Raw genomic sequence first — 19,338 nt, forward strand, 5'->3', positions numbered from 1 at the left:
GTCACTACCCTGTTAGTAACTATATGTTCAAATAATGCAGGAGAGAGAGAGAGAGACAGAGAGAGAGAGATGAAAAACTTTGAACAGAAGTAGTACTCTTGGGGAGGTCAGAAAACAAATCTAGATAAAGGGGCAATTCAAAAATCCAAGAAGCAAAAACATGAGGGGTCCTCTCATTTTGTTTTTTCTCTTCATAAAGACCATGACCTTCCTCTCCTTTTTCTTTTCTTTACATGAAAATAAAGCTCTTGAGTGCAACTTCTAGCATAAATGGATCCCGTTCAAAAACCTCCATTCATAAAAAGAGGCCACTCTCCAAATACCCTTATAACACAATCGCACACACACACCTTCCCTTTTTCCCATACATGAAGAGATGGACGGTTAATGGAGCAAGAAAGCAACACACATCAAACCCTCTTCTGTTTTCTCCATCCCTCTTTATATTTCTACTACTTCCTCTCCTCCATTACTATATAATCCAACCAAGCTAGGTTGGTAGATACACTTATATAGTAAGTATATTTCTAGACTATCATCCTTACAAAGCAAATAATGGAGGATGCATGTGTTGGGTGATGGTTGAGACGTCCATTTTTGCTGTCCTTAAATACCAATCTCTTTAACCAAAAAAGTTACCCACTTCCCACTTCTGCAATTCTTCCTTCCTGTTGCCAACTGCAACCCCAAAAGAAAAACTCAAAGTCGAGAAATAATTGTATTCTTTTTGTGTATATATCCCTAATCTTCCATTCCTACTTTGCTTTGTTTTCTTTTAAAAGTTGGTTTACTGGTCTTAAACAAAAATAAAGCTCACACGTAACTCAATAGGTTAATCTATGTCTATTGCTTTATTGCAAATATGGTTGTCAACTGATCTTGATCATGCTTTTAGCTAGAGAGTGGTTTTTTGGTTTTTTCTTGGCTATCTAGCTGACAGAAAGAACCACAATTCATCTATTTGGAGGGGTTTTTGCCATTTTTCATCAGTGCAACAATGGAGTACACAATAAGAGGATATTCAGATCCTTAAAAGAATATTGTCTCCAATAAAAAGTCCTTATAGTATATCTTTAAATGTAAGGACTAAAAAATTAAACAAATCGTTATTATTTTGGTTGGAGTATGGTTGTCATTGATCTAAAAACAATAAGAAGAAAAAAAAAAATACAAGAAGAACAAAGAAGGTACCATATATTGGATTCACGTGGGTGAGGCTTTTGTCCCACACAAAATCAATCTCAGCCCCCACTTAAGAGTCCCTATATGTGGCGATTTTTGTGTGTACTCCAGCGAGACACTATATTACTGGGACAACTATTCCACCCCATTAGAAGTTCTACAGTCCTTATATATAGGAACATATGGTGGTAAAGACGGCTTTGAGAACTCTTATTGGAGATACTCTAAAACTTAAAAGAGAATCTTGTGTCCCAAAAAGAATATTATCTCTAGCTAACAAAAAAATATCTATAGTGCATAACCTAAATTCGAGATTTATATTATTACAAATTTCAAATCAAATTTGGACCGTTGATTTGTACTAAATAAAAAAAAAGAAAAAAAATAGCAGCATGTGATCGCTGGACTCATGCTGCAGCTGCGTCAACAGCTGTGCGAGACCGTTGATTTGTGTAGAAGAATATCATCATCTACTCCAAATGAAATTTGCTAAATTTTAAAGAACATGGCACGAATTGGATGAAGTTGAATGATTAATTATTATTTGTTTGTTTGGTAGGACAAGGAAAAGACATCTATTTATTCATATGTTTCTCGCATCTGCGACTCTTGCGCTTAGCACAATTATTTGAAGAGTAGTGGACTCTTGGTTAGGGATTTCCTTCTGCGCTTGCGAGCGCGTAGACACGTCTTCGGAAATGAACTTCATCTCTAAATTCTCAGAACAATGATGAGTTCTTTGAATTTGTTTGGTGAATGTCCTTAATCTTGAGTTCTAGACACCTTGAAGACAATAATCTGGATGAATGGCTCGCAGAGGAATTAGACAATTGCCCAGGTATCCGCACTAGTCCACCTGCATGTTTTGTTGAAATCAGATTTTGTCATGCATTGTGGTTGAGATCTATTGATGGAAATGTGGACCACCGACCACAATAAGGTTAAAGTTTTTCATGAATGATATTATTGTTTCATTACGAGGGAAAAAAACTATATAGTACTGGCTAGGTGACATGTTTTCTAAGTTGACAGTAGCAAGTATGAAGTAAAAGCACAAATTATGTCGAGGCTCCTAGTTTAACGTCCCATTCGAAACAAGCCTCATGCTTCGGAACTTCGTGGAGCATCTACAGCGTTAAAAAGGCATCTGAGAGATGCTCTAAAACAGAATAATCAAGTAACTTAGAACCAAAAATGATAACACGATATGAACATCTACGATGCACAAGTAAAAGCTCTTGAAAAAACTCTACATAATTAAGGAAACTCTTGTTCAGAATCTGCTCGAAGAAAGTTAAAAACACCCACATGATTGTGAATTGGGTAAACATGTGATACTGATATGTTTTAGTAGTCTACAGTTATATTCGATTATACATAATTTCGTGCAAACTCGTTCAACTTGGGTGTTGAATTGGTTTTGATGTATCAAGCTTAGAAAGAAACAATCAAAGTTATTACCTGTTTGATATAATTTTGGTTTTTTTTTAAATTCAATGCTTGTCACAATCAGCTTTAGAGCCCTCCTGCTGTATACAATTTGACAATTTTGGGGATGAATGAATTTTGGAATCACAAGTGGAAATTCAGGAATTTGTTTTCAAAGTTTGAATCTTTACCGAAGTTGGAATCGCAAGTTGAATAATTGTGCTACTGATCGAGAAATATCGATCATCTATTTAGAATGAAAATTTTTAAATATTGTATTGTTGTCACCAACTATTGCACTCAAACGCCACAAGTTGAACGATTAATTATTATTTATATGCTTGCTAGGATAAGGAAAAGATGTCAATTTATTCATATGTTTATCAAATTACAACCCTTGTGCTTTAGTAGCACAATTATTCGAAGAACATCAGTGAACTCTCAGTTAAGGGTTTCCTTCTTCAGAAATTAACTTGGTCTTAAATTCTGCTGAACAGTGGCAAGTCTCCTTGATGCATTTGCAGTGATGACCCAACTTGTTGCAATCCTTAGCGACTTTGCATGAAGGGTCGAACTAGAATTTTGCTTCGACCCCAAATTGTACACATGCATAATTTTGCTTCGACCCCAATTTGTGGAATCTTAAAAAGCTCCCAACATTTCCAGCACAAAAGCCACCAAAATTATGATTAAAAGAAAATTATTATTAGTACTTCAAAAAATATAATTGTGCATTTAAAAAAAAATTTATAAAAAAAAAACTTATATAAGGATTGCACAATTAAATATCCTACATATAGTAATATATTTAAATATATACATATTGATCGTATTGCTAAATGATTTTATGGTGGAATATCGATTTTCTTCATAATATTAGAGCAGACTGTCATGCGTGAAGCTCAACGACTACACTTGCTCTATAACATCTTTATGTTGTCCACATGTTCGGTACACTTAGGAGGACATGTTGAGAGTATTAGTCTCACATCGGAAAACAAATGACCATGCACGTGCTTACAAATAAATAGATTCCTTTCCATATTGTTCATTAATTTTACGGAAAAACTGATTTTTTTTGCATATATAAAAATACATATAGTATAAATATTCTGCATGATGTAAACAAAAAATTCAAAACAAAATTGTAACAAAGATCCTCTCATGGTGGTCATGGTGGTTGGTGACCAAATCCACCATTACTTTCATGTCCTCCTCGAGATTCTCACATTCTCATATTTCTTGAAAAAAGAAGACGATGTTTTTGTAATTTTACTGAATGGACAAGCGCAGGGAATGTTGGATTCCTTATGGTCTCAAGCAAGGGGTTTCCCTGTTCCACATACATACTGACCGTTTTGTGTCCAATATTTGAGAAAAATTCAATAAATATCACCGGATAAAATTAAAAAAAATGAAATAACACCGGTCTCTAGGTAAATGATATGTATGACTCATAGAAATTTGGTTCTATTTGCAGGAAAGTTTATAATATTATTTAGCATTTTATTTTTTTGTTTTCTTGATTACCTAATTAACGCTCCTAATCGCAGAAGATACAAATTTATTGCTTTATTTTTAATTTTTTAATAATATTTATCATGCAATGGGGATTATGAGATTATCTTTACAATAGAGAGATTATGTCATGTATCAATTTCAATCTCATTCTTTGTCTATCTTTTTCATCACGCAATTAAAAAAAGTAAAATAATTGCGATAAAGATTTACCCTTACAGTTCTAGAAACAACCAATTTTCTTGCAAGGATCCGAGTACCAAATGGTCCAGGAATGGACGGCCATAGTTAATCCTTGAGATCTAATGGCTGATGGAAATAGAGAATTTTTTTACTAATTTAAATCCAATGTAAAAACGAAAAAGTAGTGTGCATAGTTTCCAAAAAAAAAAGAAAAAAGAAAAAGAGTAGTCTGCATTGTGACGAATGAGTGGAAGAGCCCTCCATAAACTTGTAAAGGCTGTAAAAGCAATAGGCCATGCATGTGGTATCGTGATGAATGGCTCAGCATGGGGTCCTCTACGAATTTACATTTTTTTTAGTGGTCTTTTTGGGACTGTTTTTGGATTGGTGTTTGTCAAGCTGACTGTAGGGGAAATGATCCAATAAACTTGTATTTGGAAACCAAGTCCAAATACATACATGCGCTTGCCTTGGCCCTTGGGCTTAATGTTGGTGTTCTGTTCTAGCATTTTTCTTTCGGATGTAGAAGTGCAAAAACTTAGTCATGTGTTATTACAGTATAGGGATATTCATATTCGCTTTTAAGTGAGAGGTCTTTCATTTTGTTATCGTCAAAGACGAATTTGAACCAAATTATTATGACTTGTCCATTATGAGATTTAGCTCACTCTCACACTCGTTAGTATAGGTAATGCTAAATGTAGCAAAGAACTTGAACACTCAAATTCGACTCACGTAAATAACAAAAATGATCGACTTAGTTTGATACCTAACTGTCCCATTAGATAGCGTAGCCTAAATATACCACTCACCATGTTTTCTTTATTTTGTGCAAGAACAAATAGAGAAAGAAAGCATATTTGGGCTCAAACAACTTTATCTAATTCAAGCAAGGAAGGAAGAGGACATTTATGAAAAACGGAGCCGAGGTTTGTGCGTATCTGCTCACCTCGGGCTTTCAGTTAGGTCCATGTGCAGAAAGAAACTCGTACAAGGAAAAAGTCAGTGGAATCTTCGCCATATATTTATTTTAAAATTTCGCGGGGTTTTTGTAGTAAGACTTGCTAATGCCTTGAAAGTCTTTACATGCCATCAAAAATAGTAGCTCCACCGATTTCTATCTGACTCGCTTCAACCTCTCTCTCTCTCTCTCTGAAAGAAGCAGAAGCATACAGTCACTCCCTCTCTCTATAAATTGGAGCAGAAGCATACAGTCACTGCCTCTCTCTATAAATTGGAGCAGAAGCTCCCCATTAATCACCACTAATCTTCTCAATCACCCTCCCCTCTCTCTCTCTCTTTCTCTCCCCCCCTCTCTCTGTGTGTAAAGAAAGCAGAAGCACAGTCACCTCTCTCTAAATTGGAAGCCGAAGCCCACTCACCTTCAGGCAATCACCCTTCCCTCTCCCTCTCCCTCCGACCCCTCCAGATGATACCACATGGCTTCACTTTTGGTGTTCATAACCTTCTTGTTGCTCCGGCTCTGCACTGTCCAAGCAGTGGTTCTAACGCTGCGGCCTGCAGTCTCCCCCATTTATCCGGTCGACTTACACCAGGTTCGCCTACGGGATCACGTAAGACACGTGAAAATATTCAAACATGTTGTCGGCAGCGGGGTCAACATATCGATGTCCTATGATGTTGTGTTTTATCTCCCAGCTCCTGCTGTAAAAATTCTTTTTCAAAGTAGTTGCAATATACATAATTATATTAAATGAAATTGAAGGTTGTTTGAAGTTAATGTGATGAACTTTGTATCGTTTCAGAATGGTGTTACTACTTGGGAGATTGCATTTCAGAAATCTAAGGGACCGGTCACAATCTTTGGAGGTTAGATCCGAATTATTACCTGGTTGTCGAGTTTTAAGGGAAAACACACTTGCTGTTTGTGACATTATATAGTATGATGTTTTTTCTTCTTCCATTGCAGATATTATTCTCAAAGATAAGATAATCGAATACGATTTAGCACGACAGCGCTTGGGATGGCCAACCCGAGATTGTACGTTTATGAATCTACATGAACTGTTTTTTGTTTTTCTGATTTCCGCTAGACTTTACGCTGATCATGTTTTAAAATTAATCTTTCTCAGGTTCCTTGCCTATGGATGGATGTGAACGTAAGTTTTGGCAAAAATGAAGGCAGTAACTTGTTAAGGAACGGATGTACGAACTTGCTAGTTGGATTACTGGAGGTGCAATTGTATTGGATTTTATGTAAATAAACCTCAAAAGTTATAAAATTTCCACTTTCTGTTGTTGAATCTGTCTGTCTGCCTCTGCCCACTTCTGCTAATAATACTCATATACTGTTGATCTTAACCAAAATAAATTGAATTAGTTGGAATCAGGTGGGACTTATCTTCAAAACAGTTAGAGGTAGTTGGAGTTAAAAGGGTAAAAATGTAAAACTGTGCAACACGGTCTCCATATAAGTATAGTCTTAGAGACTTAGAGACTCATGATGTAATATTTCCTTTTACTCAGAATATATGATTGAAAGCTCTCTCTCCTCTTCTTCGATTCCTTTAGTTTCTTATTCTTTAAGATTTCTGTAATTCAATAGCGTTAATAGATCTTGCCATCGATGTACACTTCACAGTCGTGGACCGAATCTTCAATTTCATTAAGAAAGTAATTTGAGGAGGAAAAGAAAAGATGATGAATATATCGATTGAAAAATCGGATTGGAGTGTTGATTGCAGTAAACACTCCAATGCGAATGTTATGGGATCAATAATCGTAAAGGAAGAAAAGAGGGAGAAGTAGAGAGAAAAGGGGAAAGGAGATGAACTAAAACATTTATATTTTCATTCATAATCCTTCAAAAGAGTAAAAGAGACTAAATACATAGAGCCTGAGCAATCTACAACCCGAAATATGTGAATGGGATAACTATACTAAATGGAATAGGCCCAATAGAATGAGGTACCTAACAACTCCATCCCGCCCCGAAAATAGGCTTGTATTCAAGCCTTAAGGTTAAGTAACTGAGCAGGACTGAAGCACCTGCCCCTGATGATTCCAATCTGTTTTTTCTGCTGCCCAGTTTGTATAGAAAACCAGAATGATACCGGACTTAATTGAATCGCTCAATTCACCAAAGCTCAAGTGGCAAGGTAGCCAATGATTCCATAGCCCAAGCCAGAAGAATAATACCAATCCATTCATTAATGGTACCATGGAGTGTAGCTATCTACTCAATTTCCTCACCCCACAAGCACTGGGAGTAAAGGAGGAGACTTGGGCTTGGTACCACTACCAAGCTTCTTTTGTAAAAGATAGAATGGACAGAAGGAGCAAGTAAATTCACCTTGGTGAGCAAGGTCAATTGACTAGGGTGTTTGTGGTTGCTCTTTTCAATGGTTTGTGTAATCTTCCTTATCCTATTGCTCAACATTTTCTCACAACCATGTACATTAGATGCAAACCCATTCCGCCAAAACCAACATTCTTTGAAAGTGTTTATCAAGTGCTTCCATGGGTATAGCAACAGACTCTTTCCAAATTGATGCAATGAGCAACCATTGAAACATTATGTGTTAATCTACTTGTGTGAGTGAGGTTAACCTGTTGACCTGAACATATTGCCTTTAGGTTTCATATTGTGCTAGTGATCGAGAAATATCAATCATCTATTTAGAATGAAATTTGCTAAATATTGTACTGTTGTCACCAACTTTTGCACTCAAACGCCACAAGTTGAATGATTAATTATTATTTATATGTTTGCTAGGATAAGGAAAAGATGTCAATTTATTCATATGTTTATCAAATTACAACCCTTGTGCTTTAGTAGCACAATTATTCCAAGAACATCAGTGAACTCTCAGTTAAGGGTTTCCTTCTTCAGAAATTGACTTGGTCTGAAATTCTGTTGAACAGTGGCAAGTCTCCTTGATGCACTTGCAGTGATAACACAACTTGTTGCAATCCTTAGCGACTTTGCATGAAGGGTCGTACTGGAATTTTGCTTCGACCACAAATTGTACATCTACATAATATTTACTTGGTTATTAACTAGAAAATATATATGCATGTGGAAAAGATAAGAAAAAGATGGAGAAAAATTGTAAATAAATGTATGCATGGTTAACTACTATTTTATATTAGCAAAGAATTGATATTCTATTGTTCAATTGGATTCACCAAAGCGAATATATTTTTTAGAAACAAAGCCGTGAGAACAGTAACTACAAACTAAAGAAAGTTGGTGAGAGAACCCATGAGCAACAAAGCCATCGAAGGCAACAAAGCCGTCGAAGCAAATCCATGAGAGCTGGTGGTGTGAACACCCGCACCAAAGCTCTACATGCTTCCTGCGTCAAAACGCGTTCATGGAAAGTGGCAACATATCCGAAATCATAAGGTTTTGAGGAAATCCATGGAGGTGGAGGGTGGGAAAAATGGGGAAGGGAGAATGGAATTGATGGCTGAGGATTTTGGAAGTTAAAGCATAGATCGAAGACGATGAACGAGAAAATGACAGACACGTGTCATTTTCCCACTCTTCATCCGGTGTCCACGTCTTTGATCGAACGCCCCATATAAACCGACACCCTGCCATCTCCAACCCGTAAGCGATCTTGTCCATCTGATCATCCAACAATGGCATTTGTGTTCGACATTTGGATTAGAAACTTTCTTTTGTTTTGGTTGTTTGGAGAGTGCTACAATGCTGTGGCTGGGGTTTGGAGGAGGCGAGGCAGAAGGGAAGACGGGAGAGAGAGAGAGTTAGCTTTTATATTTTTATTTTTTTACTTTCTCTATGTTTGTATTTATTTTAATTTTGAATTTTTAAGCCACGTGACATTTAGTTAACAAAAATATGGAGCCCACAAAGATCACATCATCAAACTAACCGAAAATCTCACGGTGTTACCGTGTTAGTATGGAGGGACCAATGCTCTACAATTTGTTAAGTTCAAGAACCAAATCTAATGAATTTTAAGTTTAAGGACCAAAACTACATTTCGATCATAGTTCAGGACCATTCCTTCAATTTCCTCTTAAGTTTAACTCCATGAGTAAACAAAAGAAGTAAAGGTAAAAAAATTTAGCTGAATTAGATTGCAAATATGCCTAAAATAATCAGGTGTTTAAATCTAGTAAGATATGAACTAAAGATAATTTTTATTTAATTATTGAAGTACTCGTGCTTTCCATTTTCCAAACCTACAATCAAAATATAGCTGAAAATGTAAATTATTTTCTATAAATAAATTGTTTACCGAAGGCTAGATTCAACGAATGAAATGCATCATGAATTTTCTATACTATATATTAATACTTTCTATAGCCATTATTTCTTACTGCATCTATTATTTACGGTAGTACTATCCGTGCATCCATTTTTATTTTGCACACCATTCTCTCAATTTTCAATCGTCGGATTATCGAATAAAATTCAATAAGATAAGAATAATAAAGACGTGTGAGATATAAAAATGGTTACGTGAACATCATTATCCCTTAGAGAAAGACCAAATGATACATCGATTTCTTGTTGCAGCTAATACTTCCGGGATAAGAATCAACAGTTTCCAAAGGAAGGGTCCCGATTCATTTTGTTTTTAAATTTCTTTTACAAGTTCAACTTGAAAGCTACGGTTACTGCTGCTCTCTCTCTTGTTTCAAATGGCTAGATTGATGTTTTTTCAATTTGGCCGTTGCTCTCTTTTTTTTTTTTTTTTTGCTTTTTCATTATTCTTATAAGTACTAAATTCATCTAACCAAGTTTACCACAACTTCATTTTATATACTTATTATATATAATTTATTTTGTTTAGTTTGCTGATTTAGTTTATCATCAATAGCAGGTTCAAATGAGGCTTCAAACAAAGGTGAAAATTACTCAATTTATGAAGATGCTGCTTGATGTCGTGCTTATACAACGATTAGTGAAGATCCTATCATTGGGAACGACCAAGCTTCGATTTGATGACATTATGAAAACACGTTGTAGAGGTATTTAATGGGATAAGCCAATATTGTAGCCATTTTGGGCGAGAATGGCCTGAGGCCTGAGGCCTCACTTAAGGCTATTTGACGTTAGGACTTCACCCACTTTTTTTATTTTTTTATTTTTTATTTTTTGCACCAGGCAGCAGACCCGTGCTGTAGCAAACTGTGAATCTGGATCGTCGGATTTGCCAAATCCAACGGTCCCTTGATAACTTGTTTATTAAAAATTCAAAAAAAAAAAAAAAATATATATATATATATATATATATATGTAAAAGACTTCTTCTCTAAGCGGCACAACCTGGACTCTTGGATTGGATTAAAAAAAAGCCATCCGACGGTCCATATGAATTCTATTATTAAAAAATGTTTAAAAATTATAAACAAATACAAAAAAGTGCAAAAAAATAATATTAAAACTAAGAGAATATGAACCGTGGCATGATTGGGACAAGATTGTAATTTTAGATAATAACATCTGGCTAGACATGATTGGTTAAAAGTCTTACTCGAAATTAAACGTAATATTAATTTTTTTTCTTCTATGCAAAGTAAATTTTTAATGTCAAATGCCCCGGCAATTCAATTAGGGGTAGAAATACACTGTTTACTGTTGACTTGATCAATGTGCTATTCTAAATTATCTGGTGTGCCACCATTTGTTCTTCGTATCAAGTCGGAATTCACGTGACCAAATAATTTTGATCCTGATGCACAAATCAAATTTCATGAAAAAGTAAGTGATATTTTTTTCCATTGGTATTTCCATTCTTGGCTGACAGGCCGTATTTGAACACCTCACATAATATCTTCTACCTGTATGTGAATGCTGCTCCACCGGTGAAATGTAAAGTTACGATGCTCTATACTTTTCTCTCTTTAAATGGCAAAACAAAAAATGAAAATATATGGACATGCAGAAGTAAAAGCTCTTGAAAAAACCATACATAATTAAAAAAGTTCTTGTTCCCAATCTGCTCGAACAAAACTAAAAAACACCCACATGATTGTGGATCGAGAGAGCATGTGAAACTTATATGTCTTCTAGTAGTTTAAAGTTATATACAAAATTTTGAGAGTGAAAAAAACTTCACTATTAATTTTGTGAATCGATCACTCTCACTAGCCACAAACTATTGCCTTGTATTGCATAGAGAAATATAAATTGAAGACAGAGCCACAATCTAAGTGCCAAAATGGTTTTTTAGATTGTCAACCCTCACTTTGACCTTTGAGATTTAAACCAATAGAAGTGACCTCTTAAATTATCCACCGTCAATTGTTTCGATCTTTCTGTGAAAAACTCTGTTAAATTAAAGAAACCACCCGTTCAAGTGGAAGGGTTGATTTGATAAAATATCCTTAATTTAATGGAGATTGTTTATGAAATGACTAAAATGATTGACGGTGAATAATCTCAATGACCACTTTTATCGATTTTAAATGTTAGGGACCAAAATGATGAGTTAGTCCACATGATAATATATAATTAAATTTTTAGAACTCAATTATATGTCACATCATCGCATAACATAATTTTTAACATGATACGATGGAGATTATATGTGGCAACAATCCTATTTTCATTCATGGCCAAAACAATGAATTATATCAATGGGAGAGTATTATTAAAGGCAACCAATTTTTTACAAGGATCCGAGTACCAAAACCAAGCGCTCCAGCAACAGATGGTCATAATTAATTCTTGAGATCTAATGGCTGATGGAATTAAAGAATTTAACTAATTTAAATCCGTTGCACTTATACCACTTAGTACTACGATTTAGTGATATTTTTCTTTATGTGAAAGTCTTTAAATTCGGTTCTCATCAAAGATAATTTAAACTATATTATTACTAATTCATTACAAGATTAAATTCAAAAATTAAAAAAAAAATAAAAAAATCCATTGCACTCATAATTGTAAAAGCAATCTGCATGCATGTGATGAATGATTCACATCACGTGGTGAGGTCCCCATACAGCAACCTTTTTTTTTTTTTTTTTTTTTTTTTTAACTGTTTTGGGTTTGGTATTTTCAGGGGGAATGGATTAAGGATCCACTAAACTTGTGTTCCAAATACATACATCCGTTCGCCTTGGCCCTTGGGCTTAACGTTGTGTTCCTTTAGTGCAGAGAAAATGAGATTTGAGAAATTGGAAGCTAAATACAATGTACATATAGGTAAACAAACCATCAATACTACAATCTAGTATTACTTTGTTGAAAAGTGTGAATACTAATAGCTTAATATTACGATATGGTGGTATTTTGTTTATTTTTAAGTGAAAGACCTAAAGTTCGATTGAATCAATTCTCACCAAACGCAAATTCAAACCAAATTATTATGACAGTCCATTGTATATCATATTGAATGTAGAATATGATTGTAGTAAAAACTAAAGATATGCAAACCCTCAGTTTTGACTAATCACATGAATGACGAAGACAATCAACTTATATTTGTATTATGTTCAATATCTAATCATACATTTCAACTAGACAGCGTAGCCTAAATCTATTGCGTTATCTTCTATTTTTGTGTAAGAACAAAAAGGGAAAAAAAGCATCTTTAGCAAGGGAAGGAAGAGGACATTTGTGAAAAATGGGGCCGAGGTTTGTAAGTATCATCTGCTCACCTTCGGCTTTCAATTAGGTCCATGTACAGTCATTTACTATTTCCCTTGTAAACTTGCTGAAACTCAAACCCGTTAAAGTAAAAGAAGAAACGCGTGCGAGGAAAAAGTAAATGGAATCTTTGCTATACATTCATTTAAAACTTTAAGTGAGCATTTGTGGCAATAATAATAATCCTATTTTCGTTCATGGCCAAAACAATGAATTATTTGAATGGAGAGTATTAAAAACAACCAATTTTTTACAAGGATCCGAGTACCAAAACCAAGCGCTCCAGCAACAGACTCATAGTTAATCCTTGAGATCTAATGGCTGATGGAATTAAAGAATTTAACTAATTTAAATCCGTTACACTTATGCCACTTAGTAATACAGTTTAATTTTTTTTTTATTTGAAAATCTTTAAATTTGATTCTCGTCAAAGATAATTTAAACTATATTATTACTAACTCATTACAAACTAAGCTCAAAAAAAAAAAAAAAAAAAAAAAAAAAAAAAAATCCATTGCACTCATAATTGTAAAAGCAATCTGCATGCATGTGATGAATGATTCACATCGCTTGGTGAGGCCCTCATCTAGTAATCATTTTTCTTTTTTAGGAAAACTAATGAAAAAGGTTTGAAAATTTTGAGTTTTAATGATAAAAACAAAATAAATGGTAACGTGAATAGTACAAAGATTGACTTTTTAGTGTAAAAATGTGGTTTTTCGTTAAAGTGAACAGTACTGCAGGCTTTTCGTTAAAACTCTTTTTTTTTTTTTTTTGCTTTTGTCTTTTTAATTTTTTTTTTTTTACTGTTTTAGGTTTGGTATTTTCAGGGGGAAAGGTTTAAGGATCCACTAAACTTGTATTCGGAAACCAAGTCCAAATACGTACATCCGTTCGCCTTGAGAAATTGGAAGCTAAATACAATGTACATATCGTTAAAAGAACCATCAATCCTACAATCTAGCGTTATTTTGTTGAAAAGTGTGAATACTAATAACTTAATATTACGATCTGGTGGTATTCTGTTTACTTTTAAGTAAAAGACCTAAGGTTCGATTGAATCGATTTTTGCCAAATGTAAATTCAAACCAAATTATTATGATAATCCATTGTAAATCATATTGAATGTTGAATATGATTGTAGTAAAAACTAAAGATATGCAAACCCTCAATTTTGACTAATCACATGAATGACGAAGACAATCCACTTATATTTGTATTATGTTTGATATCTAATCATACATTTCAACTAAACAGCGTAGCCTAAATCTGTTATTCACCGCGTTAACTTTTATTTTTGTATAAGAACAAATAGGGAAAAAAAGCATCTTTAGCAGAGGAAGGAATAGGACATTTATGAAAAATGGGGCCGAGGTTTGGAAGTTTCATCTGCTCACCTTCGGCTTTCAATTAGGTCCATGTACAGTCATTTACTATTCTCATGTAAACTTTCTGAAACTCAAACCCGTTACAGTAAAAGAAGAAACGCGTGCGAGGAAAAAGTAAATGGAATCTTTGCTATATATTCATATAAAACTTTCGCGGGCTTTTTGTAGTAAGACTTCCTCCTTTTTCTACCCGACTCACCCTTCAACCTCTTTATCTTTCTCTTTCTTCAACCTCTTTCGCCTTCCTCCGATTTCTACCTGACTCACCCTTCAACCTCTTTATCTCTCTCTCTCTCTCTCTCTCTCTCTCTCTCTCTCTCTCTCTAAAAGAAGCAGAAGCATACAGTCACCTCTACCTGACTCACCCTTCAACCTCTTTATCTCTCTCTCTCTCTCTCTCTCTCTCTCTCTCTCTAAAAGAAGCAGAAGCATACAGTCACCTCTCTATTAATTGGAAGCAGAAGGCTCCACAATCACCATTAATCACCCTTCCCTCCAGGGCCGGCCTGAGAATTTGGGGGTCCTAGGCGAACCTTTGAAGTGGGGTCCTAAAATTTTCTGATCTCCGGTTCTTTGTATATTGATTTGTACAAAAAAAAAAAAAAGAATTTGCTAAATACATAAAAAGTTCTATTTTCACATCAAATATCATTAAAAATTAATATCAAAAGAAGATAAATATACAAACATTACACGATTCACGTTTTTAGACACAAATGTATTAAATATTTGCAGTCAATTGTTTAAGATTGAGAGTGAAGAACAATAAAACTTGATGATCAAGAGAGTTTTAACAATACAACTTGATTGACCAGTATAATAAATTCAACGCCAATTGTTTCTCTTGTGTTTTTTGTTTTCTTCTAAAATCAACATCACAGTAACGAATTGAATATTAAAATAATCCATTGAATAAAAAGTTATTGAAAAGAAAAATATAAAATTCAAAGTTTTGACCTTAAAGTACAATCTTTAAGACCATATGATAGTTGGTTTAAACATTCAACAAGAGAATGAGAAGTTGGTTTAAAAATTCGATAGAAATAGAGAAAATGAGAAGTTGAAAGAAAAAAGATTGTAAAGAGACTTGAGTTTTATAACTTTATATGCATTTTGACAGATGGATTGAGAGTAGGACAAATAGATTAGCAGTAAATTTGAAAAATAAGAAAAATCTAGTGACTGAAAGGCAGTTTCGTGTTTCGAACTCAACACCCCAATGAAAAATGAAGCCAACATTTCTAATGCATTAGCAAATGAATTATAATATTTCTTACATTTTTTTATATTTATGCGTTAATTATAGGATATAAATTTTTTTTGAGGCCCTTCCCAAGTGAGGGAAGCGGGCGCCTCTTGGGCTACCAGGGCCCTGCTTCCCTCCCAATCGTTTCTTCCCCGAGCCACACACAGGCACCACCTCCAATTTTCGAAGATTTTAACCACCAAAACACCATCACAGTTTCACCACGACTCCTAAATCACCATCAAACCCGCTGTTTAGCGAGATTCAAAGACGAATCCCTGGAACCCTGTTAAGGGTAAGGAACAGGTGGGCTAGATTCCGATATCTTTTGGCCGTTTCCGGCCTCTCCCACCTCTCCGGCTACCTCTTCAACGCGGATAAGGTAAAAACGAACCCCTCTCTCTGCTCTCTTCTGTCATGTCTCTGTATTTCTTCTCTCTTTTTTATCGGTGGTCACTACCTATGACTTACTGGTTGTCGAGAATTTCAATGTTGGGTGTGTAATCTGCGAAGATTTCAACTAAAAATTCACAAGAAAAAAACAATTTTGAATATGTACCGTTCCGAACTTTCGAAAATGGGTTTTGCCTTTTTGGGAGTCGCCCATATCTGACATTTTTTTTAATAGCTACCGAAATTTTACTTACTTCTTGCTTGGGCTGGTTTTGTGAAGAAGCCGTTTGATTTCTGGGGACTTGTTGCAGACAAATTTTCTGCAGGCCTCGTTTTTTTATGGGGTTACAAATTTTCTTCAACGAACTTGAACGTGTGAATCCAAATCTTCGGTGGATGTTCAACAAAGATTCCTATATAACCATCAAACATCAAACTCCCAAAGTTTTGCTTTCTATTTTTAAAGGGAAGAAATGAAAATAAAGAATTTTAGCCTAAAAGTTTGAAACAAATTGCAACACTTTCAGTTTTTTTCTGTTGACAATTAGTGAAAGATGGAAAATTATTTTAATATTTGCAGACATCTTGAAGCTCTGAATCTTTATTCAACAGATGGTGGGAGAATTGTTAGAGAGAAACAACAGAGAAGAAGGTTTTTTTGGTGAAAAAATTACAAAAAAAAAAAAAAATCATAATTGATTCCTAGTCTGTATGAACGGTCAAGATTTCGTGATCAGGAGGCTCCGCATGGCTAGATTCGGAGAAGGCGAGACAGAGGCAAAGATCTGGGGCTTTTATATAAACTGCAATCTTAATTAAATTTTGTTGTATGGATGAGATTAAAGAGATAAACTGCGTATAATTCATAATCTTTTCCTTCAAATTTTCTGTTTTTTTTTTTTTTTTTTGCTTTAGATTTTCTGATTTTCAGCTTGTAAAAAGGTTAGCTTTTGGCTTCTGGCTTTTAGCTTTTGGATTTTGGCTTTTTAACCTTTGATTCAAAATCCCATCAAAGAATTTGCATTTCGAACTTAGTAGCAAGAATTGAATGCTTGGTTTTATGCTACAAATACCCAATTTAGCTCAAATAATCTTTTGTTCGTCGTTGCAGGGGCGAATAAAGGAGATACAATGCGATGGGTACAATGTTAGTAATTAAGTTTAGTTTGTTGACAGACGGCATGAATTATTGAATACTTTTGCAACTCTGCCCATATTCCTGATGCTCTTTCCTCTTGCGGGTTTGAACTTGCATAAAAGATTAATTATGCAAATTTTTAGTTATATTCGTATGTCAATGATATTATGATTTGTTTTCTCACCAAAAAAAAAAAAAAAAAAAGAAATATGAAACTTCAATCTGGATGCCATACGAGGCACTATTTTTTTAAAACACAATTGTAACTTTTTTTGATAAATCCTTTCCGCCAAATGGAATCCATTTTTAATTCCATAATATAATTTACACATCAAAGGCCCACATACAAATATAAACAAAGAAAAATTGGACTCTCCCAAGCTAACCAAACCGAACCCAACCAGGAGCCCAAAACCAAAGACAAAACAAAAGAAGGTTTGAGATTCCTGCTACCACCGCCGCAACAGTAATTCACGATCAACCCGATTCGACTTCCCCAACAAACGCCAATAATTCAACCAAGTAAAACCGCAAAGATGAAAAGAAGGTAGATCATATCATTCAGCCACAAACGTCGCTTTGATCTCAGCCAGAAATTGAAAGATGCCCGTGAGATTACCACAAACAATACTGCCAATAATTCAACCAAGTAAAGCCGCAAAGATGAAAAGAAGGTAGATCATATTATTCAGCCACAAATGCCGCTCCAATCTCAGCCAGAGACTGAAAGAAGCTCGTGGGATTACCACAAACAACACTGCCAATAATTCAACCAAGTAAAGCCGCAACGATGAAAAGAAGGTAGATCATATCATTCAGCCACGAATGCCGCTCCAATCTCAACCAAAGACTGAAAGAAGCCTGTGGGATTACCACAATCAACACTGCCAACAAAGGCAGACAGGGAGAAAGTAGTGGTGTTGTAAACACCTAAGCGGGTGTGAACACCAAAACTCTACACACACTCTCGAATAATCGCAACAGGTTGAGTTGAAGACTAACTGCAGACTAGAATGAAAGTGGTCGAGGAAGATGGATGCCCATGAGGTGTGAATGATAGGGCAAATATGGAAAGAAAGCTAGGGGTAAAGGTAGGATAAGGAACTAAAGGAGGAAACAGAGAGAAAAGGGAAGGATCTGCCACCGATCCCCTCCACAACGAGGGCGGGCAACAAAATCAGATAAAGGAGAAACCACTCACACAATTGTGGGAACGACTCTAACACGGAGAGAAAGTCATACAATTTACAACTTAATTTGACACCAATGATTTAAGGTGGCACTGTTTTCAGATGGCACCGATGTATTAAGGGTAACTATTGTTACAATACATAGAGACTTCTACATAAGACATGTACTCCTATTTAGGAGCTGCACGGTGGCAATTGAGGTTTGCCATCAATGTCAGTGCCCACTCTTTATTATAGACACCAAGGGGAAGGTGTTCTGCCTTCTTCTCCCTATCTCTCTCTCTCAAGGAAGGAGTACAGTCACCTCTCTCTATAAATTGGAAGCAGAAGCTCCACAAACACCACTTACCTTCAGTCAATCACCCTTCCTTTCTTTTATAGTGAAGCAGTTAATCACCCTTCATTCTTTCTCTCTAAGAAGCAGAGAAAAACCAATTTCCAAACATGTGGGTTTTGTGTATCCCGTATTCCTTTCTCGTGGTCTCGTGTCTCTATTTCCATCGTCTCCCCTTCTCGGCTTTCTATCTCAACTCTCATCTTAGATCATACCGTCTCAACTGCATATCCATTTGACGTCATTGTCTTCCCCATCGACCGACAAAGGTGTTCTCCACAACTTACGCCGACGCCTCCAAATAATATCCTGGAGTCGCTTTTCGTATTCGTCACCATGGTTCTAATTTTGCGGTCTGCTGTCTTCCATGTTTATCATGTCGAGTTACACCAGGTTCAACTATGGGGTCGTGTAAGACACACATGACTATTTAAACACATCGTCGCCGGCGGAGTAAACATATAGGTCTCTGATTTTATTTTCCAACACGTCACGTATGTCAATCTTTTCTTCTGAGAATTTCATATTGCTTTAGCTAGTATTATTACACGTATATATAATAATACTTGTGTTTCATTATATATATACACACGATTTATTTGACTAAAGTGGAGTTGGGCTCTCCTCCAAGAGAGTTTGAGGTATTGTTCGAAACGGGCAGCCACCTCGCTTGAGTTGCATGCAATTCGAATACCCCTAGCTTAGTGGGCTTGGAGTAAGTCTCCGTATTTTATTTCTTGTTTGT

The 19,338-nt window shown here is 35.4% G+C and overlaps 1 protein-coding gene across 4 annotated transcripts; it reads left to right on the plus strand.

Moving 5' to 3' along the window:
* Positions 1–5,625: 5,625 nt before the first annotated feature.
* LOC137741157 (uncharacterized) lies at positions 5,626–6,765 on the plus strand. Of its 4 annotated transcripts, none has more exons than XR_011069220.1 (4): positions 5,626–5,951; positions 6,078–6,141; positions 6,242–6,313; positions 6,405–6,759. XR_011069220.1 is itself a non-coding variant. In XM_068480962.1 (4 exons), the coding sequence occupies exons 1-4, from the start codon at positions 5,751–5,753 to the stop codon at positions 6,449–6,451; spliced, it is 411 nt and encodes a 136-aa protein (XP_068337063.1). In that variant the 5' UTR covers positions 5,626–5,750; the 3' UTR covers positions 6,452–6,765. The 4 variants fall into 4 exon arrangements, 3 of the variants coding, with proteins under 3 accessions (XP_068337063.1, XP_068337064.1, XP_068337065.1); XM_068480962.1 differs by having other exon boundaries at positions 5,626–5,978; positions 6,405–6,765; XM_068480963.1 differs by having other exon boundaries at positions 5,626–5,885; positions 6,405–6,763.
* The last annotated feature ends 12,573 nt before the right edge of the window (positions 6,766–19,338 follow it).

Source organism: Pyrus communis, chromosome 7 (assembly GCF_963583255.1).
Source record: "Pyrus communis chromosome 7, drPyrComm1.1, whole genome shotgun sequence".
Classification (NCBI taxonomy): domain Eukaryota; kingdom Viridiplantae; phylum Streptophyta; class Magnoliopsida; order Rosales; family Rosaceae; genus Pyrus; species Pyrus communis.